General features: G+C 35.6%; 1 protein-coding gene and 2 long non-coding RNA genes across 4 annotated transcripts; all 3 read right to left on the bottom strand.

Moving 5' to 3' along the window:
* Positions 1 to 60: 60 nt before the first annotated feature.
* On the bottom strand, positions 61 to 27189 carry LOC136773128 (uncharacterized). Of its 2 annotated transcripts, XM_066726558.1 has the most exons (5): positions 22279 to 27189; positions 20041 to 20308; positions 13228 to 13538; positions 4004 to 4297; positions 61 to 3752 (listed from the first exon to the last, which is right to left on the bottom strand). In XM_066726558.1, the coding sequence occupies exons 1-5, from the start codon at positions 22700 to 22702 to the stop codon at positions 3673 to 3675; spliced, it is 1377 nt and encodes a 458-aa protein (XP_066582655.1). In that variant the 5' UTR covers positions 22703 to 27189; the 3' UTR covers positions 61 to 3672. The 2 variants fall into 2 exon arrangements, with proteins under 2 accessions (XP_066582655.1, XP_066582656.1); XM_066726559.1 differs by lacking the exon at positions 4004 to 4297.
* Positions 14209 to 14921, bottom strand: LOC136773129 (uncharacterized). Its single transcript, XR_010822563.1, has 2 exons — positions 14605 to 14921; positions 14209 to 14478 (listed from the first exon to the last, which is right to left on the bottom strand). It is a non-coding gene; the product is annotated as an uncharacterized lncRNA (long non-coding RNA).
* LOC136773130 (uncharacterized) lies at positions 15871 to 16796 on the bottom strand. The gene is made up of 2 exons (XR_010822564.1): positions 16387 to 16796; positions 15871 to 16271 (listed from the first exon to the last, which is right to left on the bottom strand). It is a non-coding gene; the product is annotated as an uncharacterized lncRNA (long non-coding RNA).
* Positions 27190 to 27957: the final 768 nt, after the last annotated feature.

The raw sequence follows: 27957 nt of genomic DNA, 5'->3' as shown, positions 1-27957 counted from the left end.
ATACCATCCCTCCCACTTCCCTTTTAGATTCATCAAACAAAGAAAGGTAGAATTTGGACAACTATCATGTATATTTTTGCATTATAATAACTGTTATACATAAATGTTATTACAATATAGAAACATAAATCTTATTATTTCATTCAATAACATCTCACAACATTTTTATGATACATAGGATTTCTTGGCAAAAAGTTTTTCGTGCACTTTGTCTTCCTTCGCGTTTCTACAATAATATACAGTATTTGTTGGAGCATAGCCTTCGCGAGATGTGTATAAAATTAACATTGTTTTATTCTGCTTTTATTACAAATTTCATAGGAATAATAATAGGGAAAAAGTTAACGTTTTATTCGTAAAATTATCTAGTAAAGTATTCATTTCTTTCTTCGTTCCTTTTTGCTTTACACGTAAAATTTTTATTACGTGACGAATCTACATCTAATTCCTCTCTTTTACAAGTATTTTTATAATAATATAATATTTTTATCTATTATCGCACTCCCTCGTACATTCTTTGATTTACGATTGTTCAAAAAACCAATTTGATTAACATTCAATCTTTTCTATGCACATATGCAATTTTGGCACGCACGCTAATCTCAACACAACCTATATTTATTAAACTAAAAACTTGCATTGAACAATTATTGCTGCTTATACTTGATAAATAATAGTACCAATTTGTAAATTCCAAAATTATAATAATGTACCTCTAAAACAAAGCTGCTAAGGTTAACAACTACGATGCACAGCAGCATCTTATTTTATTAAGTTTAACGAAATCACATTAAATTATTTACCACCTTAATATTACTTGCAATATACTAGAAGTGACATTTAGCATCACAGTTATTAATGTAATCGCTAAAGCTGTCCACCCACACATTGTAATGCTTTTAAAACTTGTCTAAAATATTTATTCAAATTGAAGCGATTTTATGTTACTATATTATGATGAACACGCTTTTATTATTTCTCAAAATTTGTTTATAGCTTCGTTTGGGGTTACGTGGGAGCGTGACGGGTGTTGGGTCAAAGGTTTTATACATATACATATATATGTACCATGTTTCCCCTGAATTGGACAAAAATGCAAATTTAATAGGACTTTGTAGGTTAGTTATTAAGATTTCCTTTAACCAACAGTCAAAGTAGTTTTGCTGGTGCATGTAAAGAGCGGATCGATGTTTAACGACTAAAATAAAAGGAGTAACCAAATGACTAAAGTTAACTGCGCACGTCGCTAAAGCTGCTGTCCGCAAATGTAGGACATTTGCAAATTATGCAAAACCCCGTGCATTAAAGTCATTGGTATTATTTTCTATTTTCAATAGTAAATTTCAATTTTCGGGACGGGAGCAATTGAAATTGTCGGAAATTTGTATATATAGTTGTTGCTATTGAATTTAGAGGAAGAAAGTAGGAAGAAGGGAGAAAGAATAAGAAAATTTGTAATTTTTTTATTAAGAATTACATATTTAAAAAGATATATTGTTTATGGGTGCAGCAGATAGTAATTCCAATTGAAATTAAATGCATTTTTTGCCCTAGTATTCCATCCAGAACTTTTATACTCAATAAGAAAATGAAAGCAATTAATCATTTAATCTTACATTATTAAATATTAATCAAACTATTTTGATTTTTTAATGAAGTCATATGACAGACTGTTTTTAAGTGCGTAATTATTTTTATTTGATGAGAAGTAGTAAAGCTTATATTCATAACGGAATTTCAAATTACGTGATTTTTAATTACGCACTAATACATTCTTGCTGAATATAGGAATATAAATCAATTTTGTTAGATTATACATACATATGTAGTGATTAGCAGTCAAGCTCCTATCGTTAAATATTACTGCTCAGTGTGGAAGAATTTTATTCGGCAGAAGCCATCTAGTAATTTATTGAATTGAGCAGATTTCTTTTATAGCTACAGCCGAAATAAAAAGACTGTGATTACCTAGAGCACGCTAGAATTTTTAGCTTCAGACCAGTATAACTGTATAGAATGTGAAAAGGATTACCTGAGCTTTGTGATTATTGTAGTAAGATTAGCACGTAAGTATTTATATCAGACTATAAGTGACAACAATCGAAAGAAAAACTAATTAAAGAATATAAAGAATCAATTAGTTATACTTTTTGTCCTTACTTTCAATACTGTGATCGAAAGCGAGAGTGAGATATCAAGAAAATTAAGACGGATTTAATGAGAATCATAGTTTTGTACCAAGTTTAATTATTACGATACACATAGTATACTATAAGAATGATGAAGCGACATACTTCGAGCTTGAGTGAAATCGAATGCACTTTCAAGAATCAGAGAACCGTTTGCATTTTATCAGTAAAGTAAATATAGTGTGTTTCATTAACTAGAGAATTCGATTCATGCTGCTCACTCATTGCACTGTACCTTCACTGTAATAAAACAAGTGAGAGTTAATTTATTCGATTTGAAGATTAATTTTTAAGATAATGTACAAACATGATAACGTATTTGTATTCGCATATTATAATAATTCATATTTACTGATGTACTTAAGCTTAATTGATTGTTGACAGATAAATCTATTCTCGACTGGCACATTAATACTGTATAAATAGGTTACCTCTGTCACCAAGTCATAGAGAAAGATATTTTACAAACAATTGACAACAACGATTTGGCCCTTATTACTTCTCTTGTTAGCATTACATATTTATAGTATATTTATACAATTTTATTTACACGCTATGCTTTCGTACATACGACCACCTGCCATGCCAATAAAGTACACGAGTCTGCGGAAGAAAGACATCCAAAGGCTGACTGAATTTTCATTTCGCAAGTTTTGTGTCTCGTAACAATTTATTCACGAAGTGTGTTATCTTTTGTGTCTGACACAATTTCAATAAAAAATTGAATGAGAAAATAAGGTACGCTTGGATAACTTTTCCTTCCAATTCAATGCGGTAATTTACGCACGTGGCTTCTAATTTAATATATCGTTCGTTGTCAACACTTAGCACGCAAACAGTCGCAAGCGAATTAAGAGCTACGGCACGTCACGTCATGTCATGTCTGATATGTCGTTCTCGTGCTATTATCGTTTCGCAATCTAGATCCATCCAATAAATTATTTCTGCGCAGTTCCTCGATGCACCGAGCCGCAATGATTAAGCATCCTCCCTTCCGAATCTTTAATCACCGCTCTTACTTACATAATTCGACAATTTTTTTCATTTAATAAAGGGAGCACCCATTTAATTCGGCTATTTGTCATCCTAGCGCATCCTCGATGCTTTAGCATTATCGACTATCTCTGCACTATATATATAGATATATATATACTATATATCGTAGTAGCTAGACTGATTATTTTAAAATTCAACGCAGGAAGCTTTAAACGCGATCACGATCAGTCCTCTCGACTTTCTCCTTTGTAAAATCTATAATTGGACGACTGTTAGCAGCATGGTCCAATCTGGTCAAAATGGTCGAATAAAGTCTTTCTTTAAAATCGGACAGTAAAATCGATACACAATCGTTTTTCTTCCCTTTGTTCAGTGACAGGTTTTGTCTGTCGTGCCGTGGGACAATTCTGTGAAACAGATTGCACAGCTAACCTCGAGGCCCTTGAAAGACGAACGGAACGTGTTTCCTTCCTGAAGCTCTCTATCCTCAGGGAGAAGCCGTGAAATTTGTAGGCACTGAGGAGTCCCGATTAAGGGAATTCAGCAGCTGCTCGTTCTCCTTTCGAACTGGAACAAAAGCGTGCACCGTCCTATTAGCATAAAATTCTCTCTCACGCTCGTTACAACAATTAATTTCTATGGCAAATAAACGACTCATAAACGTTAAGTTTCTCTCTTATTGTCATCAAACGACAATGCGATCTTTCGGTTTTTGTACACTAATTTCTTCTCTCGTTACAACTATATAAATTACAAGAGTATCAAATTTTCAGAAATTTTTTGCAAACACGATTAGTGGTTTTATTTGAAAGATTTACGCTGAGCACGATGTTCTGCGAGTTCCTTAGAGCCCGTGGCAGGACTTAAGAAGGAGCTGTGCGTTAAAGTGATCACCACAACAAGCACGGAAGCTGTGAGGAGAAAAACGAACGTTCCCAGAACGATCATGGCAATTCTCCTGTGACGCCTGGTTTGTTGCAGCTCTTCCGCTTCTTGAATCACTTTCTGAGCTTCCTTCTCTTCGATCCTCGTTGGCATCACCGAATCTTTTCGCCGACTACTCACCCTCCGTGGCCTCGGCTTCTTGCAAATGCTAGCCCTTCGATCATCCCCTAGAGCGCCATTCATCCAAATGTTCATCAATCAAACAATAAAGCTTAATATTATGATACCAGTTAGGAATTCTTTCGTTTCGTCTACGTCAAATTATATAGCGTTAAATTTAGTTCACGTGGCAAATGGATAATATTATTATATAAACAATTCTAATAAAGGATGATTATTTAGCGGCAACGAATGTATAAAGTGGATTATTTTCGATACTAAAGTTTGTACGGTACCCAAGGGAGTTGATCTACAGTAGCTGTTAGTCCTGGATCGAGTGGAGTAAATACTGGAGCGTCTACTGGGTCGTTGGTCGACGTCCAATCCACCGTTGGAGCGTCTCGACCCACCGGCATGGGAGTATATGGAGCTGCCACGACGAGGTCTTTCATCAAGACTCGAAGGATATAGGGAGGCTCGACGATTGTCCATTCGAAGGATAATGCTATCAGGGCTCGGTGGATACAATGCCGAGCGGTCATCCAAACGGAAATTCCCTGAACTCGGCAACCAGAGCGTGCTCGAATTCCCCCCCTCGAGATTATAAAAATCTTCTGGCGAATTCTGGCATTCCACCGATGCTTCGTCCACGTAAAACATTATTCTTTCCGTAGAAAACCCGGAGGGACGTCTACTCGATTCCTCCAACTTTCTTGGATCCATATTCATCCTAAATTTCCCTTTTAATCAATAGTTATAGATCTTCTCCAGCTCTCCTTATCACTAGCATTACTTTAGAGCGAATCTCTTAGCGCACATACGCGATTCTTATCGATCCTGAAATATAAGAAATATCTTGGGTAAAATTTACAGGATATTAGCCGGAGCCTGTGCTTTAATCTCTGTTTCGTCGATAAAAGGATTCTCGTGTACCGTAATCTTGACAATGCAGAGATTCACCGTTGTATTTAAATCTGTTAGGGTCTCGATTTCTCTCCATAAAGTTTAAAAATTCACGAATTCCAGTCAGACGCGCGAGTTATCTCAAGGCATGTATTTATTCAATCGTAAAATTCCAACTGGCTGGATTATCCGTCTATATCATATTTTCTTTCGAAAAGTTTGCAGACATCAGAATTTTTGTAGCCTATCATAAAGCAAAGGTTTGTTATCGCAACGGTTCAACCATCTCGCGTTTGCCAACAATTGCAATCTTTATAAAATCGACTAGCTACTGTGGTATGTAACACAAACTACTATATAGTACATAATGCAAAAGTGTTTACAAATGACAAAGAAAATCAATTGAAATTTGAAATACTAGAAAGTGTGTTTGCAAGTTGAGCAGAGAGAAGTTTTCATTATTTTTATGAAACCAGTGACCTCATTTCTGCCTTAGTACCGAAGTCAGCTGGAGGCATCGGAAGATCCGATAATTATTCGCGTTTCATCATGAGTCTCGGCAGATGCTCTAGGCTAATAAACTTTTAAAAGGTGCGAGTAGCAACACCAACGCAATTGGCTCTGCAAGTGTACAGCTTTCGGCAGCTGAGACCGCGAATTATTGGTCAAAATTAAAGTGAAAGTGGAAGCTCTCTCTAAAAAGGGATTAAGGCTATGGCTGGTGCAGCTCAAACGGAGATTTTATTATCTAGGCTTCGAGCGAGCTCCCTTGGATTTGTTCGTTTATTTTTAGCGACAGAATTCAACAGTCGACCAATTTCTGCTTCCAATATTTCCTCTGGTGGTTCCTCCTATATCGGACCTACGTCAATGTGCCCGCAATTTCTCGCACTAACACGTGCGAACACGTTGATAAATATATCCCAGCAAATATTTAGAGATCTTGCACCCACGACCCCATCGGAAACCATTTAGGCTCTCAGAATTCGGTGAATAGAACGATGCATGGAAGGCCAATGACGTTTGCTTGTCTGAGCCAACATCTATCTCTTGCACTTTTAACTCTCTCGACTTTAAATTTTCTCCTTCGATTGAAATAATAATTCAGAAAGAAACGCAAAAAAAATATTTGCGGTTTATTATACTTTAATTCCAATTACTGTCATGGAACTGGTGGAATAGTTTATGGAAAGACAAATAATTAACAGGTTTATTTATTGCCGGATGCGGTGGATGGTATATTTTTCAAACAACGAAATGGAAGCATCAATAATCCATCTCTATCTTCTGGATTTTGTAACTCGTACACAAGTTCTGGCTCGGAAACGAAATTTCACTCAACTCGCGGCCGTGCGGAAAATATATACCTATAATTTTACAATAGACTACCTTTCGTGCTTATAAATTATCATTTTTCCAAGTCATACTTCTTCGTTTTAAACGCACGAGGATTATTTAGTAAGCTCCATGAAATTGAACCTATATCCAATACAGGACTAGCAATTCAGTTATTGAACTAGTGGCCACATTCGCATATTCGTCCGCGGAGATTACTTAGCCGGATGAGGAAACGAGATTTGATTGAGTTGTCAGGGTTCGCCTTCTAATCTCGACTAGAATAATTGTGAAATACGAGTTAGCTCTGCTTTTGGCCACAATCAAATTAATGAAGCCATATTGTGCGAATATCCAGTTCGTTTAATGAAAACCATTTGGAGTTTATTTATAAAGCATTGTGCAACAAGCTGTATATGTATAGCGAAGCATAGAACGCGAACAGCTACGATAACGGGATTTTATTACGGTAGCCATAATTTCAAGTGACAAATTCTACTCATGCAGATCTGCCGTATCATACAAAGCACGTTGTGGATAATCTATACAGCACTCGTCAGCTATATTACTGTACAAGCTCTCAACGGCATATAAGGACGTCCGCATACTAATGGCTAGCATATTCGGAAATGAGGATGCAGCACGACTGGTGTAACAGGTGATAATATCGTCAGGAAAGCTATATATATGCATAAAGATTCGTCACAATACCATGTGTCAATATATTATAATTTCCTTGTTTTTATAGCAAATAACTAAATGTATTTACACGTTTCACTGCTCATTGACAGGTTTTCATTAAATGCTACACTTTTTAGAATAGCTCTTCTAGTTTTATACGTACTCGAGGCTGTTAAACACCTTTTTGCTGGTTTGAAAAACGGCATATTCTGTCGATCCTGGCTTAACCGACTTTTCTCGTGCGAGGCATCGACACATCTGATATTTGTACGTCACGTAGTCAAGTGAAAATGATCCAGGAAGAGCGATTTCCTGTTCAACCGTGGAAGCTTCTGGTATATTGCACTTTGCCTCTATAGATGGGCCACGGATACCGAAATCTATCGTACACTTGTAAGAACGTACTTTGATATTATATGCTTAAGTTTTGCCTACAAGGTGTACAGTAAAACTTTATGCATGGCATGTTTGCATTTACAGATAATGTAATTTTTTAATGTGAGTTTTAAAGTTGTATCTTTTCCTTTTGGTTCTGTGGTGTGTAATTTTAAATTAATTATTGGTTAGATCTAAGATAGAATTTATTTTTCTTCTTTGGAAAGATAATAGGAAGGATGTATTTAGTTAACATTTTTGATTCTTGCATATTTTTCTGTGGCATTAAAATAAGAAATTTCACGAGGTTTTAGGATTTTATGGCACGTTAAACCGAAACTGCAGAGAGTGAAGCTATTTCGTCGAACTTTAGTGGCAGAAAATCGTTCGTAGCAACGACAGACGTCATTGGAGTGACTCACCGGCAGTTTCGGAAACGCCAAAATTTCGGCTCACTTGTTAGGGGGGTACTCGTTAGCCGTTAAACTTCTTCTGCCAAGCAATGTTAATTGGATAGCACACTGCTTGCACATTCTATAATACTGTTGCAAGTACTTTAGTTCCATCGACCATGAAATTCGAGTAAACCACCCGGGCGTGAAAATCAGGAAATGTATAAACCCGTGAAATCTGATAAGTATCATAAACAGCTTGAAAAATTATTTTGTTTCGTTCAACATTAATATTATTATTTCTAAAATAATACAAGTATAATTAATTAAATCAGAATTAATTACAGCAAATAAATCATCGTCTACATCGATAGTCTCTTTAGCATATTTATAATGCTAAGATTGTTGGCATAATAAATGACTTTATTGGCTTTGGATTATTATAGACGATGCACACGGACAAAAGCCTTAAAACTTTGTATTTATAGAACGAATAAAGAAGGGGTATTCAAAGCTGGTTATTAGTCCAACACGGGACTATCTTCGAGAGGACAAGTCTGGTTATATTTTCTTTTAACATTTCTTCTTCAACGATATTTTTCATGGTTTTATAGTTACTAATCGAAATATTGATATATTTCGTATTTCAGATATCGAAAATATCACATTTTTCACTTCAAGATAGAAAAGAAGGAATATCGGAATATAATGGGTATTTCGTACAATTGAAGCTGTTCTCTCGTGTTTCGTTTCATCTGGGAAAAATTGGATACTGGGCGTGAGTAGAGATTGATGCGGAGATTAAATTAACACGCAACTTGAAGAAAAATAGAACTGTTTGGTATTTTTTACGTGGAAAAAGCGAGTAATAATTGCTGTGAGAAAAGTAATGTCTTTACGTCATTGTGATTTGAAGAGGGGAAATGCAGTATATATAAGAAGACTTCTCTTAAATTTAATCTTTTCAACGATACTCTATATTTGCCGTGCTTGGCTGGAAATAAACTGATCCGTTAGATCGTATAGTATTTTTGTACCTCCTTAATTTCGACAAAGCTTATACGTCAGTTTACATTAGCGCCGTGCGCTTCCCCTTTTTTAAACTCCTCTGACGTAATTCCGTTTTTTCCGTTCCTTGCACTCAGTACATGTTTTAATTCCGTGTATCGCAAAATATAAAAAGCTATCTTGCCTCCTCGCATTCTGTCACCTACTTTAAACATTTTTACGTTTCACAGCCAAGAAAGAGTGCTCTATAAATTCAAAGCATTTATTAAATTTTCATTTCAGCTGTCTTTCTTTTCTTTACTCCAGTATGTTTACCGAGGTCTTTAATAAATAAGGTCTTATCAAGCAGAGTGGAATATGAAAAAAAAAAAAATTTTTTTCGAAAGGTTAAAAAAGTCTTATTGGTGTTTATCATTGAAGGTGATACCAAATTTTGCTATGACGATGGGTCTATATTTGTCCTTTTAATAACCTACGTCAAAATCGAGTCTAGGGAATGCTAGTCATGAACAAGCTTGACCTGCTTTTGCAAGGGTTCATTACGATGTAAACACAACGCGCGAAAATCAATATAAGGTTTTGATGCCTTATAAAAACTGTTTTAGGCACTGTTTCATCGACATGCAGTTATACATGCGTCGAGTCATCCGAGAATGAAATTAAATCGATACCTGGATGAACACAAGTCTATTGAATATTATTAATAGAATTCTCCAAAAATATGCTCCATTTATTCTACTAAAAAGATAGTGAGAAGAATTTTTTTTATCCTAGATACCGAAATATAATCAAATAAAACAAAAAAAATACTTTGAGCAGTAGGATTTGTTCTAGCTTTGCCCAAACAAAAAAGTAACAAGAAAATTTGATTGACTTCCAAATGGATATAAGATTTATATTGCGTCGTGAAAATCTATTAGTGTCCGAGCAATCCATTCTGTTTATCACTACCTTCGGGAACAGACTCAACAAATCACCAACCTTCCTTTTCTGTTTTTCGTCTACTTTTTCATTTCTGTACCTAAATTTCCATTTTTCTGTTATTAAGGCACGACTGTCTATTTATTCTTTTAACATAGAATTAGGTCAATTCAAAAGCTAGGAAATTCATTCGATAAAAGGGAGCTTCTACTTTAGTTAAAGATTTATTAATTTAAAAAGCAATATCGACCAACACAGTGATAACGTAAATTCTCTGAACAAAAGATTCATTAACCTTCAAGATCAATAGTGAGACTAGTAGGATTTGCCAGCATTATTTACTTTAGTAAAAAGCATTCATCTTTATTAATAAAGCGAATAATTGCGTTGTGAGAATTTAATAATTAAGTTTGCGAATTTATGATATTAGGTTATGAGCGATTTTTTGTCGCATGAAATAATGTTCTAGGACTCCAAGTGTATATATATACTAAAAAGTTAGTTGAAAAGTATGTCTGAAGTATATGCATGGCTCCCCTTGCATACAGAAATAGGGGAGCTATACCACAAAGCATAATATAATATAGTACAAATGGAAATAGTATTACGATCCAGTTAAAAACTTTCTCGAGTTATGCTGACACTTGCAATTTTCATGTTTACTTTCGGTATATGTACATATGCGAAAAAAGTCAATCCAATTACAATACTACACTAGAATACAATCTTTATGATATGCGTCAATCAACTAATCAATTTGAACATCAGCGTATATCAGTGATTTTATTCTGGACTCTGTCTATATTTATCACACGAAAATCATCTGATATACCACGATGTAATTATCGAGAATAAAATTACAGAATTATTTCAAAATTTTGGTAGAATTAATAAAAGTCATTGGTGGCAAACTGGTAATAGTATAAAGTTACTTTTTTCTATTAAAATCTTAATAAGTATAAACAATTTTGCACTAGCAATGTGCTATAAAAGGTTATAAAACTTTTAAATCTTCCGGAATAGAATCAGGCTTCGTTTTACAGATCTTCCTCTGCTTTCTTTACTCGATAAACTTCGACAGCTGTTAAAGGGACTTTATTGGCGTCGTAAAGATAACTGACAGTGCGCGACAATAGAAACATCGGTAAATGCTAGAAAAACCGAACTTAAGATTAAAGAAAAAAGCACTTTGATGTGCATACAACTCACGAATTCAATTGCGTCAGTTCCACTTGGTGTGAAACTATAAACTTTATCTGAGCAGGCCAAAACGTTTATTCTTATTTATTTTAATATGCTTGCACAGATAAGCATAAATTCTACGATAAATAATATACGAATTTGATGAATTTAAAGTTCAGAAAATTCATGTGTGTAATAGAATATGCAGTGTGTATTATGGGGATAGGTGAAGGCAGAACGAAGGGGAGGACACTTTAGAGGCAAATGTCACTTTTTGCACTAAACGACTAGGGGTTCTATTTTTTTTTTTTGTTGTTGTTGAAATTCGACGGAATTGGTCACGACTGAGAAGAGTTCTGAGGCGGCTTTAGCACGGAAATCTGGCGGCTGACTGGAGGATTCGCAGACGTGCGCCTTTAATTTAGAATCGTGGAGCGCACTCGACCTCGCACAACTCTGCCTGCACGTCTTGTATGTTATATTGTGCATGTGCAGGTGAAGCTGTGCCACGTACACATATTTACGGCACAAGCACTTTTCAGCCTGGCCACAGCAGTGCACAGTTAATTGGCCGAAGCCAACCCTCTTTTGCGCCAACTCAACAACGTTTAGCATCTGTCAGCTTGTCCTCTATCCAAGATCCTATCGCATCGATCCACTTCTACTTTCAACTTTCTTGCAAATTTACTCTTGCCTGCATTCTTTCTCAAATATCTTTGTTGCCGTTCGCACTCACTTAACTTTATACCACTTTACAAATATTCGTCTGAAATGTTATACCATACGAAACGCATTCGTGCGGTACTTTAACATCTGTGTACGTATGTATGATATGCTCTTAAAGCTGCAATGCTTCAACGAGGTAGATGAATTTGGGAGGATACGTACAGTTTTAAAAACTGAGTAATGTAATTGAAATTTTTCATGACAAAGAGAGAGATCTATAAATATGTATAGACGTATTTTTCATATTTTTTTTAATATACTTTTATTGAGTTAATTTTTCTTTACTGATACATTTGTGGTAAGGAACGTGAGCAATAATTTTAAATGGACCACGTTACATTTTTAGGAAGGTCGATAGTTCGAAAGGTAAGGGCAAATTAAAAGATTAATGAGACGCCGATCTCTCTTCCAATATGAATATTTCATGGTAACTATGTAAACTTAAAGCTCTCCGGACTCGGCCCCGAATAGCTATCGCTGGTCTTTTCAACGTCTGACTTTGAAAATACGTATTATCAAAGTTTTAAAACAGAGACCTTTTGCAACGATACAGAGTCTATTTTGTATTTATATCATGTTGTATTCGACCTACAAGACAATCAACCAACCGAATAACTTGCGAATTCTATAATGGAAAAATAACCTGAAAAACATTCTGACGAATTTTCCTAGCACATTTCGTCGATTAAAAACTTTGCAGATGAATAAAAGCTCTTTGAGACTAAAATAGGATCATATTTAATAAACTGTTATTCTGTTATATAAATATAGCCGCTGTATAGCTGGAAATCTATAAGCAGTAATATTATCGAAGATTGTGTGTGTATGTCAGTCCGGCGACAGGTAGTTATATGAAGACCTTTTCGTTCAAAGTTTCTCTCGAGGCATTTTTGGCATATTTTTCTCAACGGTATTCATACGGGTCACGTACACTCGGCTACCTCAGGTTATCGATCAGACGTTGAAATTTATTACCGTTATATTACTGCATCGACCAGCAGAAGGCATCGTAAAAACAAACAAATGAAAAATAAATAGACTGATAGATACAGAAAAGAGAAGCAGATCTAAATGAATTGAAAGCTGAAGGTTTGCTTGTAATAAATATTCGAGCAATCGAATCGTTTAAATGTGAATTATACTCTTAGATTGATTTCAAATCTATTGTTATCGAAATTAGTATTTCGATTGGATATTCTATATTTGGCAAAATAAAAACTGAAAGTCTGATACTCTTATTCAACATAATTACACAAAAGTGCTTTATTTATTATTCGCACAATTACAACCTTTTACCCTAATTTTGCTTGTTCCGTGATTAATGCGTTTCCTTGAAATTTAATACAGGATACATTAGCGAAACAACTGAACATGGTTCAAGTTTTTAATGCATAAATATAATTAATTCCAAAGTCTTAGCTCTGCTTTGGTAAATAGCTAATATTGAGTATGAAGAATTGTTTGAAAAAACTTACCCATATCATCAATGATAGGCGCCATTCTGAGTGTAACGCCTACGAGAAGAAGAGACATAGCTAGAAGAAGACAAGCTGTAGCAACTATAGTCCATCGCGCACGTGGTGGTAACTCCTCTGGATCTGGAATCTCCTCTTCCTGATCCTCGATTGGATCGATCCTTTGCTTGCGTCGTTTCCGCTTTCTTCGAGGCCGATGGTACCTCTCCCGGGAAGCGACAGCTTTTCCCGGTCTGCCCATCATTTCCTCTTCCATCTCGTCTGCCACGTGTAGGGTTAGGTAATCATCATCATCATCATAATGGATTTTTCTGAAATCAAAAAGGCATCCACTATTATCTTTATGTTTCGTCTTTTTTTATATTTCTATAATCTTTGTACTTTTGTATATTTATTTTTTTAACCCTTTTAATGCCAAACTATGATATATCGTCGCATTCGATATAGCGTCTTACTATTACTTTGTTTTAAATGTTTAAAAATTTAATATTCATACTTGATACTGCGCGATCTACGTAAAACAGTGATCGAACGATAATTATTCATACGTGCGTGCGTAAATATTGTTTGTAGAAGAAAAACTGCAGTGTGATTTCTACGTATTTGATTATGGTTTATATTGACGTTATATTCGTATTATTTTCAACAATTATTGAAACACAATTGGCATTGCTTTATTCTTTCTTGATTTCTCGTTGCTTTTTGAATTTTGTAAACATCATTTTTAATTCAGTTTTATGAGGATTTTTGCAAATCTTCGGCAATTCGTCAAATTAGCCTAGTATTCTTCGCATAGGAACGATATTTCTGCTGATCACTAAAAGGGTTAATTCTACATTTCTTAAAAAGGAACTTTTTTATAGGATAGACAATGTCTAGTATTTGCAAAGACATATAGCCATTCAATTTAATATCACAGAATTGAAAAGTATATATTAAATAAATTGTATTATCATAATTTAATGGATTACAACTATACTGTATTGTACAAATATGAATAATTTTATTTGAAATACTTTGTACTATAATTTTTATTACATTACAAATAATATTATTACGATATCTCTTTACATTACAATGCTTAATAATTAGAGGTTGATTCTAATACAATTATGATACAAATTATCCTGATCGACTTGGGCCGGTGTAAGTACGGTCAACCTGTGCTACGCAAATACATGTACTATCTGGCTTGTGAGGACATGCCTTTGTACCAAAGTATATGGTCATAATTAGGTGTAGGTTTGGTTGCTGTAAAAAAAGGATATAGTATCATTAAGTATATTTTGCAATATTCAATTATTATATTAAACAAGAATAATAATTATGTATAGGAATTATTTAATTAGAATGCTACTATGCTTTAATATTACTTACCCTAATCTCTTTCTTTTTGCCAGGACTTTGTCTGCAGTTAGGGTCTCGGTCCATATCAGCATTCACTACGGAACAAATATCTGACAAAATTAATAATGTTGCAAAGATAAATCCAATAAAAATATACAAATTCATGTTTCTTTGATAAAAAATATGCAGAAACAATGAGCAAACTTGGATAAAATGAGAGATATTTTGATGCACGTGAATTTATAAACGGCAAAGTAAAACGATATCAGACCATAAAAATTTAAGCGTGACTATGTAGGAATCGCTATATTTTCATTTATCTTTAACCAACATAATTCTACTTTATCATTAGTATTACAAATAAATAATTCTGATTGTAATTTAATAGTACTATTTAATAAAAATTATATAGCCAGTGTAAATCTTGTTTAATTTTATTTGAAGCTTATATTAAATCAACAAAATATAATTTAAATATCCGAAACATTCATAAGATCGTCTATATGAAAATATACTTATATTTACGAAAACAGTTTTTAACATAATACAATTTTTTATAATTTGAGTGAAAGATTTATAAAACTGATTAATAATAAACCTAATCTCATTTTATATTTTATAACATGGTGAAAGATTCAACAATATTTGTTTAAATTACAGTCTTTCAAGAGACAATTAGGAAAATCCTTTTTTTCTACCTTTCTTGCCGTAAATATAAATTATATCTAGCTTAATATTATAATCTATATTCAATTGTGTATATTGTCTCATTCAGTTATTTTAATGACAAATTTTCACTTTTAGTTCGGTTTTTATTTAGGAGAAGCTATTTTATCTTGAAAATATATTCTATAAGTTCATGATCTTGATTTCCGGAAAATATGGGGAAAATGTAGTTTTAAATCTTCCTTTAAAAACAGAACTCAGTTAATCAAAATAGAATAGCCTTTGACTCAGATTCTGTAGTTAATTTAGAAAAATTAAGATAGTTATTTTGTGGAGTATACTCTTACGGACAAAATAGCTCCTTATAAATTAAAATAGGATCTGAAATATAAAATTTTCAGTAAAATAACTGGTTGAATAAATATAAAAAAATATATAGGATATATAAGATTGCATTAGTGGATTTGAAAATATTAGTCAAATTTCTTATTTTCTTTTGTTTTTTTAAAATATTTATGAATGTTTCACGATTACTTATTCAATCTTCAGTATTTTACTGTTGCCATTTATAAGCAATACTTATACAGCATTTTGTAGGTAATAAAAGGAAAGGTCAGAAATAAAATGAAATATCTTTATTAATATTTATTAATTAAATAAGTCCTACTAGTTTTCAAATAATGCAATTGATATACAAACCTTTTAGAGAATAAAGAGATAATGTATTCCATTAAGTTTATTTCACAGAACACATAACTACTACTGACAATTTTTTAATTATATTTTTCATAAACTGTTTTAATTACAATATTTATTAACTAACTTATTTATAATGATAGGATTTATGATACTCGTTGATGTTTGTTGGAAGGATTGCTTGTGCCTGAGGGTCCTGCAACTGGACTACCAGGTCTTTTGAAAGCACGTTCAGTACGTTGTATCTTCGAAACGCATATACACTGCCTATTCGGGTTGAAGGTGCATGGCATTTGACCATATACCACTGTCATATCGACTGTATCAAGTCTAAACTGGAATAAAAAATTAAATTGAAAACAGAATTGCATAAATGGAAATTTTATTTGAAATTATTTATAGCAATTGGGTATTTTTGTTTCAATATAAATGTTATTTTACTTTACTTACTGATTTTACTATCATCGATCCTTGACATGGTGCGTTCAAAGCAAATACAGCATCCGATGTAGGCAAAATTGCTAATGAAGCCAATAGCACTACAATGCAAGTTCCCCAAAGCATATACGGTTTCATTTTTATTTAAACGGTAAATCCAAACTAGCTTTACCAAAGTATAAAATATCTTACTGAACGTATATATATAAGGAACAATGTCAAACGGTATCGGACCCATAAACCATTAGAAATGGCTATAATAATTTATTCTTTTAAATATCTTATAAATAACATTCTCGCACACGTGTAGTTCTATGCTTTATGTACTTATTTTTACAACATTTCGTATTGATATTCCTATTTTAATGTTTTGTGGTAACTTGAAAAAATATATACTCCTCAAAGCTATTAATATTTAAATAATTGTGCTAATAATTAGTCTGTTATTAGCTCTGAAATGTTTAAAATAATTTTATATAATAACATATATTGATTTCACGATAATTTATGTAGTTACATTGGTATGTTTATGAGAAATTTCCACTTACCTATTGTTCATTCGTACGTTATCATAGCAAATGTTAACAAAATAATGTTTCTATAACTTTAATATGTCATTTTTAAAAGCCTAAGTATTTTAGATAGCTCTCTATGGTTGATTATAATTTGTAAAGAAAGACACGTCGTAGGTGAATATTGGTTTTCGCGAGTGTCTGTATTGTTTACGAAACTAGAGAAGGGGCTATTTGCTACTTGTCAGAAATGGAGCAAAAGCTATTGTTATTAGGCACGTACACTGTGGAATCCTAAATACCAAACCAGCTTGAGTCATTAAATTACCCTGATTATTGCTCTTTAACAAATACGTTGAACTCAAAAAATATTTTTCTATTTCTTGCGTGTTAACTCTTTTATTCTATGTGCCAATATTATGAGAGGTTGAAGCTTTTATTCCTTGAAACGCCTATGACATTAAAGTTTATTTACTCGGTTGATTGAAAACATGACAAATATTTGTGCAATTTATGCTAAAGTATCGAGTATATTTTGGAATTTACTAGAAGTTCAATATCCTTGTAATAGTTTAGGTGCAGGAGAATAATTTTGGAAAATATTTTCTTATACTAACTATAGGCAATTAAAATTACATCTATAGTACCATGACAATACATATAGTCTACAGATTTTTAAATTTACATAAATATTTTCCTGGAATAATTAGAGACATGTTCGCATCAAAGAAGAGCCTTTACTGTAATCAAAATCAATAGGAGATTATATCAATAGAGTTTGGTAACGTTCAAACATGTGTCGAAGTAGTTGGAAAATGTGATCCGCATATTCCACGAATGTCAAGAGCATGTGTAATATAAACCTGCTGGTACACGTTTGTGCTAAACATTAATTGTTAACTTCTAAAGCTATTTTAAGTTATAGCTGATTGTACCTACATTATTCTGACGACTAAGTTTCGAACACCCGCCAGCAAGCCCTTGCTTCTGGATATCTCTCCTATAACTACGGCTTATATATTAAATTTTCTGAGTACAAGCACCTACAAAATAAATTTTTCAGTCAATAAAAGTCTAAATTAATTTACGACCTGTCTACATTAATAAAACATTTTATCTGCTGCAAAAACTTTCATAAAAAAAACCTCAAGTAATACAATAATGTATCATGATCATAATTTCATCCATCATTCAGGTACAAATTATACATTAATTATTTTAATCAATTTAAATATTTGATAAAGGAATCAATTTGGAAATTACAATATTAATTAAGGAAGACGCTTTTAGATTTTTTTTGCAAAGAGAATTAATTAAGCATAAACGATATTTATGCCCGCTCTGCCATTACAATTATCGTTTTCTTTGAACAAAGTTTCATCGTACCGTTATACCTTAGGAATAAATATAAAGTTGTAACGTAAATGAACGAACGTCCGTTCATTAGGAGAATTCAACGAGACCGATTGGCATTCTTATTAGGTCACACGACGTTTATCCTGGTACTTTCTTGTCGATGCTGCTCAGTCAACAAAGTCGTATTGTTCGGTTGCTCAACGTACAATGAACGTAGAGGGCAAAAGCGCGAAACTCGTTGCATTGACCTACTTCAGTAGTATTGTTCATAGTCTCAGGGATCGGGTCGTTTTCTTCATCGACACATTACTGAATTTCCGTTTTAACCTATCGTCATATAAACACAAGAGAAACATTTTGTAAATGTGTAAGTATCAACTTAGGTAAACAGCAAGATTCGCAGTGCTCGCTGCATTTTACTTCTCTATTTTCTTAAATGTTTTTCCCATCCCACGAACAAAAGATTCCTGAATTTTTCAAGGAGTACTCTTGCAATGATAATTATTATTCAGCTACTGCAGTGTGTACTTACACCGATGTTTTCTTTGCTTTGTGAGTTAACGTTTTAACGCGAATCACTAAAAATCTGCATTTCCAATTGTGGGCCAAATATGGTTTTGTCATTAATCTTCCAAATTGGAAATAATTTATTGCTCGGCGAAAATAACGAGGTGAATTTTGAGAGATTATGGAAAGTGCTGGGGCCAAAGTTAAAAATTTTTAATGAGATTCGCTGTATTTTTTTCAGCTGTCCAATCATGTAACGTAAGTGCGCTGCATGCAGCAAACATAGTAGCGCAGAAGCGCTGTACTCTGACCCAGTTTTACAATTCCGTTCTTACCACGAAAGCCAGTTTTCCATCGTCATCGCGTTGGCAGATTTACGTTACGATAGCGTAGCGCAGTCCTTATACAGACTTATTTCTGCCTTTCTACATCAACTACTTGCAAGTAGAAATGACGCATGTTTGATCAGACAACGATCCGGAAAAATATATGGACTGGATCTTTTATATCAAGAAGAGAACTCTTTCTCTCTCTCTCTCTCCCAGGTTTACTTTTAAAAACTTTCAACCGTTGTCGAGCTCTTGCACGATATAAGTAATTGCACTAATAGTTTAAAAGTCGGTTTGTTTTGGACACACGTAATAGGAGAGCAATATGGAACATAATAACTGCTTTGTAAAGTTTAAAGTAGACTAAAATACATTTTAAAGTAAAAGAGAAATTGCGTTTTAATATATTTTCACGAATACCCAGATCTAAATACTGTCAGAGATTAACTGAAAAATAATATTTGTTCGTGCACAGAGCCATGCACGTTTCATTTATCAGGCTCTGAAAAATATCAAAGAAAAAAGATGAGTGAATTCTTTTCATCTGCTAATAACAGCTTCTTTCATTTTCCTCAATGACGATTTTCATCCGTATCTAAAAGCGATGAGGATCGTGCGGTAGAATTTTCTATTTTTCACGAGACGTCTTCTTCGGTCGGCTATCAATGAAAAAAGTGGTGCCATAATTGAGCCCCAGTTCTCTACTTTTAGGTCATATTGCTCTATTTTTCCTTTTATGCAGAAAACAATACAGTTTCCTTGTCAATTTACACTTATAAATACTCTCCAGTCAATCCGTTATTTCTTATTTATAGATGATTGAAAAAATCTTAAAATTATATCTTAACAATAGTTTTATTTGTGTTTCTAATAATGCTTACAATACTGTTTGTGTGGAAAATTAGCGTTCGTAAAAATTATAATGTGTTAATTAAATAATAAATTGAGTGACTCGTACTTACAATTGAGCTGTGCTTTGGGAAAAGTAGCAGGCACTTTGGTGAAGAGCCGGATACTCGCAGGTGTCGCTTAGAGCTTCCCTCGTGCGCTCGTAGTTTATCAGGGCTGGATCGTGATCGCCGTCTATCCCCAGCAACTCGAAACGTGAATCCACTCCGACAGGATGCATATCTGGTACAACGCTCTGTAACAGGTGAGGACTCTTCGAGTGTCTTCGTTTCTTCTTTGGACTCGAGCGTGGATTTTCCGATGCTCTTCTTCTTCCTTTTCCTACAACCACAAAGATATTCTCATAAATCAGTCATGCTATTCTTGAATCAAATATTCGCTTGAAAATTCCACATTTTTCCCAGGCAAGCATTCTTTTCAAAGCGAATATAAACCATTATCTTAAAGTTATTGTTATAATTCTAATAACTACAAATATAATTTCTATTTCATTTAAACAAAGGTATATTTGTTTTTGGTATCACCAAAAAAATGTATTATGAAATAATTATCGATCAAGTTTCAAGGATCGTTTATTTTTTTTTTTTTTTTTTAAGAAATCATTTACTATACTTTTATAAGAAAGTTTAAGTTATTATATCAATAATCTTAACTTTTTTTAGATCTTTTCTTAGACACTTGATAGAAATTAATTCTAATATTACAATATGAGAATTAATAGCGTTATGTTAGTAAATTAATTTTTCGTTCTGAAATTGGTTAACGTGTGTGCAATAATTCCAGTCCGTTACTCCAATTATTGATTTTCAAAATGGCATTCAGGAGGCTGCTATTAAAGCAGGAGATGAAGTATAAGTATAGAAGGAAATTTAATTTAAGTTGCTGTTTGATTGACAAGATTAATGGAATCTCATAATGAAATTCTGCGATTCCAGAATTTGCATTATTCGGATATAGATAAAGTAAATACGGATAAAGTAATAGCGTGACATGACGAGGAATGAAGGATATCAAAGTTGATACGTGCCTTAACGGATCTTCCCTGCTAATTGCACCATTTCAGATTGAATACCTTTAACGCAAACCAATCGTTATGTATGCATGTAATGACCAGTCAGTATAGGTCACGAAAATCAATTAACGTGCTAAAATGGCATTATATGATACGAAATTATCGCATTACTAGTCCCTGTGGCCGGGAACTGATTTAATTTAGAAGATAGCAGGCTCGAAATGAGCGTTACCCAGCTGAATAAAGATTCGTCTCGAACATGTCGATGTGTAAAATAACATCTCTCGATATATATCGATATAGGTACGCGAGAAGGAATTTAATTACCGCTCTAGCTTAATTGGAAAGCAGTTGGATTGAAATAAAATAACAGGTATCATTCGGTCTGCATTCATGTTGGAAAATTATATTGATTTAGCGTGATTAACTCATTCAGCCAAATAAACTAAATGTTACTATACAAGGTCCGGAAATACTGACTCTCGATTAATTGAAAATACTCGTACGTGTATATCTAGTACACGATTTCAATTCTCCGCAAATCTTTTTAATCCAGAAAACGGTTTATATGCATCACGCCAATCATGAAATTCCATTCGAAGCATGAAAATAGAACTACGCTCCGCCTCTATAGAAACCTCGGGAGATAATTCTACAAGTTTATAATAATGACGTTAATTGTCGATGACATCTTGCTCATTTCACTTTCGGTTATACCAGATGTTCGGTTCGCAAAGGACAATTATCTTTCGTTTACTAAAATGTGTGAATTATAATTGCTGTGGACGAAAAAATATGATAGGCTAGGAAAATATACTCGAATATCTGTCGAACATGTAACCCATTAACGGTAAAATCATTATAAATACGTGAGTTTCTCAATTTTTCAGGTGTTAAATATACTGCAGTTTTCAAAGTCATCTTTCATACGATGATACGAAGGGACAAACTTTCCAAGTTTTCTATATAAGTTTAAAAACTTTATTGCGATTAACGACCTCAGGCTTTGTTCACGAATACTCTCACTATCTCGCTGAGGTAGAAACTTGGAAAACTCATTTCTACCGTCTTCGTGCTATGAGAATTCTTCTCTCCAATCGACTAAAAGCTAAAAGACCAACAAGAGATAGTCATACTTATATACATACATATAGAATTCAACACACAGGGTTCGATATGTCGAATTCTTGTAACACATTTATCCACCATTTAAATTAATCCAAATCTTTAATAAAATACACTGGTCAAGAAAATATAGAAAATGTAGAATAAAGCTTACCATGATGATAAGGTTTATGCTGATGACTCGCGAGGTCTTCGATGTAGTCGCCACAGGGTGCAGAGTCGTGGCGCTTTTTGCGATGACGATGTAGATCTTGCTGGTCGTAATGGGGGTAATGATGATGATGATGATGATGACTCTTGCGTCTGTAGGGGTTTTGTTGGTCGTGGTGGTGTTGGTGGTGATGTTGGTTTTGCGAAGAAGAGGCCGTCGAGGTCGAAGTGAGTCTGAGGCGATGGGGACTGGCAGGTGCACTACCAGAACGTTTGCTAAGATTGGAGGAAGCTTTCATAGCTTCGACCTTGGCTTCGACGAGGGCGGCAAGGTAGGCCTCGAGGCGAGAGACCTCCACACCACTTCCTCCATCGTCCGTCGAGACTGCTTTATCAGCCACCTCGGCGCTCGACGGCATCACCGTCATTTCGACGTCTCTACTTGTCACATCACGCTCACCCCTTTCACCCAGTCCTTCATTCTTCGATTCCGCACTCAGTTTGACGCTACTCTCCAACCGATTCCTCAACCTTATCCATCTCTCACACACTGCAAACTACGAACTTGCCTTTTTCCCCAATTCTTTTATCCCTCACCCTATAAGCCACTCCCCTCCACTCTTAGTCAATTATCTTGCACAAAAACCAACTTCAGAAACTCACTCCCCTACCTCCGATCCGATCCATTTGCTTCATGCCAATTATAAATGACCAGGGAATTCCTTATTTCTTAGTATTCGTACCCCACCAACTATAGTTTATTTAAAGACTAAGTCAAAGCTGTCAAATATGTTGACTGATTCTATTCATCAATCAGCACAATCACCTACAAAAATAACTGCCTTCAGTCAGCTTACATTTATTCATTTATGTAACTTGGAGAAATATACAAATGTGCTTTTAGTTTTTCCTAGGACTGTTTCGTCTCCTCTGATTACGTAATTATAAATATAAGCAGAATTCGTTTTAATTATTGGCAATAACTGAAACGTAAAAGAATGTATCGATTTGTCTCTGCGCGATTCTAAATGGTCCTTGCCTACTTTACAAGATTATCATTCAAATGGCGAATTGTAACGAGCTAAGAAAGTTTTCCACCTCGTTATCGTAAAAACTGTCCGTGCTTCCTTTGGAACTATACTTTTACCGATTCCCTCGTGTTTCGAGTATTAAAGTACGATCTTGAAATTCACCAATAAACATCGATACGAAACGTCTCGTTTCCATCAACCGTTGTGGCTGTATATCCGTTATTAAAATCGAGGCGAGCCTTTCATTAAACAACAGCCTTTTTCTGCAATCGATATTTTTTAACGAGGACTGTTAAATGGCTTCTGCTTTCCTCGTTTGTTATTCCGAATTTAAATGCAACTTTGTGCAACGTTCGACATTAGGCTACAGTCTTCCGTGAAAAATAATTTGTAATCCAACGATCTTATCCTTCGATCTAACAAAATTCTTCCTGAAATTGCTGCTCGTTTCCTAAGAAGGTAATAAAATAGCACTTTTTTTTCTCCAACGATCCGCAGCTCTAGTTCTACTCTAATCTAACAATGACGTCACAACCCGAATTGTATCACGTCGATTTCTTGAGCACGACGACTACTACTTTGACGCACTCTCACTCGATTGTCAAACTCGCAATGAATAAACTCGAGCCAGCTGCGGTTCTTCCGCTGGAACGTGCAAAGTCTTAAGCTGCACTCGCATAGACTTTCATGAACTTGGAGAAATCATTCAGCCATGCTGAAGAATATCGTGCATACCTAAGCAGAAATATTTCAATCCTGCACGAAACTTTTGTTCGACGAAAAGCAGTTGGGACGATGATTCCTGGTCTCCAGGTGCTGGTATTATCTAACGATAAATTGCAGTCGATTCAGCACATGGTGCAATTCCGGAGATCTATTCAACCCTCCGACTTTGCTTCCCTTTAATCCAGCCAGTGTTCTCGGATTCATTATTGACAATCTCGTCGAAGACGAGTTTTTCGCACCGAAGATTTACGGACGCTCTCGCGCGACGTAGCCAGTCCATTTGGCAGAGCCTCAAATGGCAGTAACGAGAGTCAGCCCATCGCGTTAGCTCGTGTCGACTACCGGTCGTATAATCACGTTTCGACGACAATTACGCGTGAAAGTGGGGCGACAGGATGCCCAGAAAAAATAGCGCTGCCTGCATGAGGCAGGGACGTGATTTCGTCGATTTATCTCAATGTTTATTTATTCGTCTGTTCCCGGAGCTTTCATTAATCCACCGAGGCTCTCGAGACTCGTCCATCAGGGCGTCCGAGGGATCGATTTTGAGGCTGAAGGGACAAAGGGTGAAGAGGGGATCTTTCCGAAAGCTTAGGCTTTTGAGCAGAGCGTGAGATAGCGTTAAATCGAAGGTAGCAACGTGTTGCGTTGAGAGCTAGGAGGGATCGACCGTCGCGACGCCCTTAGCGAGCAAAAAAACATCTCGCGAGGCGTTGCTATGAAAGCGTATTCTCATTCGGCCAATCTCCCTCGACCCTTTCCGGTGCCTGCTGTAGGTAACGACCTCGTTTCCCCGAGAAGCAGAGGAGTAAGGGCACCACGGATACGTGGCCATGCCAAGCTTTATACGTCCACCTGCCCACATTGAAATTCTTCTCTCTTTCTCTCTATTTTATTTCTATTTTTTTTCCTTTTTTTCTTAGAAATTATAATCTTCCTTTTGACTGTAATTTTATGAACCAAGCGCAAAGCCCTTCCTTCGACAAGATATTCCTATCATCCCTTCTTCTTTTTCCATTAACGTCAATCAATTCAATCTATTGACCTTATTGGAGAGAATTTTTTGCATACTCCACAGTTTCGTCAGCGTTGACAGATTTTAACAAGATTCCTATTGACCTCGATCTGGAGGGAATTTTAATTATCCAAAGTTTCTCTAATATTCGAGTCGTAATGCCCACTCTTTCCTCGTTTATACTACTGGCTCTGATGGTGATTAAAATTTTATCCCAGCCATTTTACCTTATTACCACGTTTCACCTCATTAATTTCTTCGCAGGATCGAATATTAAGACTGCTCTGTAATCCTTGCAAAAGAGATGTTACGATAATAATGGATCCTCTTTTTGCTGTTTCTTTGTAATTTTCGCTTTGACACGAGACTCTCTCCTGCACGATCAAAGGTGTATACCAAACCTTCGAGTTTATCAGTGTTGGCATTTTTTAACGACGAAACATCAAATAAGCAACTCTTTCGCAAAGCTCCTTAATTGTTATTATCGAAATGTGAGCAAAAATCATTTAACGTTCTGCAATATAGTCTGCGTTGTAACAACGCTGAAAAGACTTTTAAATTCGTTTCATTGCACTTGATGGATAAAAGCTGACCCAATTCGTCTTCCATAAAAATGTAGTTGTTTCGTGTTTCCGACGATATTTGCCATACTAAATTTAAATGTTCAACTTGACGATCGACGTAGACAAGGATACAAAGACAAGTAAAAGCTTAGCCTTGTAAAGCAAGCGAATGCTGATTGTCGGGGAGTACCTTCCAGTCTATTGACTACATATTCGCATCATTAATTCTAATGGTTGCTTTATACACTAATTCTTAACAAAATTCAGTGTTCTTGCACTATGTTATCTTATATCTCATTGTCAAAACTTTTAAACAGTGCTTCACAAATATTATCATGATTTCTCTGAAAAAGCTCAATCCTCCACAGATCTTTGCTCCTGCATAAAACATCAGTCGACTCGTCTATAATTAATGATTTGTACTTGTCATCTTGATTCTCCACGATCCGTATCGCTCTCCGAGTATCCAAACACTGTATTCCCTAGAAAAAAGCTCCGCAGTCTTCTTACAAACAACAAAAGAGAAAATGCAAGTGCCAAATGGTGAAAAGAAGTAGGTGCCTGTTTGGCAGTTCCTACTATTCAAACATGTACACATACGAATCCGTAGAATCAACAAACGTCTCTACATCTTTGCATTCTGAAAGTGGCCAAAAAGCTAGCACGTGCAAACTCGAGCATTTACACACATATACCTGCGAGTTTCCAAACTATTCTTGCCTTATCGAGCAATCGTTCTCTACGTGTCCAAAAGAGAATCGAAGCACACAGTTTGAGTAATAATAAAATCTTGCAGGCCAATTTTCACAACTGGTGAAATGCTCCGCGTTCACATATATATATATATGTATATATATACATGTACGAAATTGCGCTCGTTAAAATGAATTTCGAGTCCTCGAGACGAACTACGCTTGTTCTAGTAATTATTGAAATTCCTGGTTTGAAATGAGATTCGTGCTGGGATTCTTCGCAGGCATAAATGCAGCGTCATTATAGGATGTGTCCTGGCTGAAGAGGTCTGGCATGCTTTCAGCAGGGAGGGTGAGGCGGAGAGTCCTGGTAAGAAAATGGGTGAGCGCTAAAAGTGCGGCTGTCGACTCGGTTCGTTGAGGAATCGCGCATGTCGCGCGCGTTTCACGAAGCTCGCGCTCCCTCGGGACGACGCTCGACCGATCCCCCGGAAAATCAGAGGCCAACAGCTCGCGCTAACCTAGCCTGGGCATCCCGAAACAACGGACACTCCCGCACCACAGTACGATATAACGATAGAAAATATATAATGAGATCGACGAAAAGCTGTCGCGGATCAGGATCAGTCTCTGGAGCGTTTAAAGGAGTCCCTGGTGGTCCCAGGGGAGTCCCAGTGCGACTCCAGCTTCATCCCCGTCGAGATCGAGGAGAAAATTCTCTCACACTGACGAGCTACTCGGAATGTTTCGACTGACACAGCTTGCTTGGCTAGAATGGTATGGAAGTAGATAGCGTGGACCAACGTGTCGTAGTTAGGGAGGCCGCGACACGGTGGCGCGGTGAATTCATATTTTCCAGCACGCGAGATGATCCTGCGTGCGCGAGTGCTAGCGATCGGCCAAATACTGGGAAGCGTAGAAGAGCGAGCAAGCCAGCAAGCAGGCAGGTAGCCGGTCTGGCAGGGGTGATTTCAGCCCTGCCCCTACCCCGACAGCCCTACACCACCCCTCACACCCCCAATTTACGCTACAACCATCCATCCCCTCCCTTTTCTTCCCTCCGAGCCCCCTTCAACCCCATCCGAGAACCCCTCCATCCCTCTTCCACCTCCCTTCCTCCTAACAGCCACCACCACGCACCACCACCACCACCTTCTTCTCCTCCTCATCCCCCCCCCCCTCCCCCACCCACCTCCTCCCGCTCGCTTCTACATAGGATAGCTAATGCCCTCGAGAATGAAATATGCTGCTGACCAAATATCGTTCAATTTCAAACCCACTTTGACTAATTTTCACTTGCCTCTCTTCAATTATTTTCCAGTTTTTGTTGAACTTGTTCGAATCTTGTTACAGATAGCTTTTTTTATGTTTTCTGCCTCTCGCCCGTTTTTCTCAGTCTCTCTTTTTTATTGTAAGAATAATTTGCTGATCTTTGTCGAATATTTGAGTAATAGCCGACATGCACTTGCTTCAACTTTTATTATCCTCTTAAATTAATAAGCCATAAAATCCGTCGATTTTACGGAGGATAATGGGAAGTTTCTCGCATATATTAAATGCTTAATTAAATTCTGACTTCGATATTTAATAATGACAGGACGCTGTTACTAATGGTTCAAGTTAGGAAATTGATCAATTTTGTTATTTATTGTAGTG

Source organism: Prorops nasuta, unplaced genomic scaffold (genome assembly GCF_024137725.1).
Source record: "Prorops nasuta isolate Cenicafe-Biocafe unplaced genomic scaffold, Cenicafe_Pnas_1.2 PNAS00004, whole genome shotgun sequence".
Lineage (NCBI taxonomy): Eukaryota > Metazoa > Arthropoda > Insecta > Hymenoptera > Bethylidae > Prorops > Prorops nasuta.
Note: the sequence above shows the minus strand (reverse complement) of the source record. Positions and strands in the feature narration are given on the sequence as shown.

Bases quoted from the DNA above. Each gene is read 5' to 3' on its own strand.
- LOC136773128 (XM_066726558.1), bottom strand. From the start codon at position 22,702: ATGACGGTGATGCCGTCGAGCGCCGAGGTGGCTGATAAAGCAGTCTCG. The intron at 13,539-20,040 runs GTAAGTACGAGT...TTTTGATTTCAG, and splicing joins TCCCAAAGCACAGCTCAATT to AAAAATCCATTATGATGATG. The intron at 4,298-13,227 runs GTAAGTTTTTTC...ATGGCGCTCTAG, and splicing joins GCCTATCATTGATGATATGG to GGGATGATCGAAGGGCTAGC.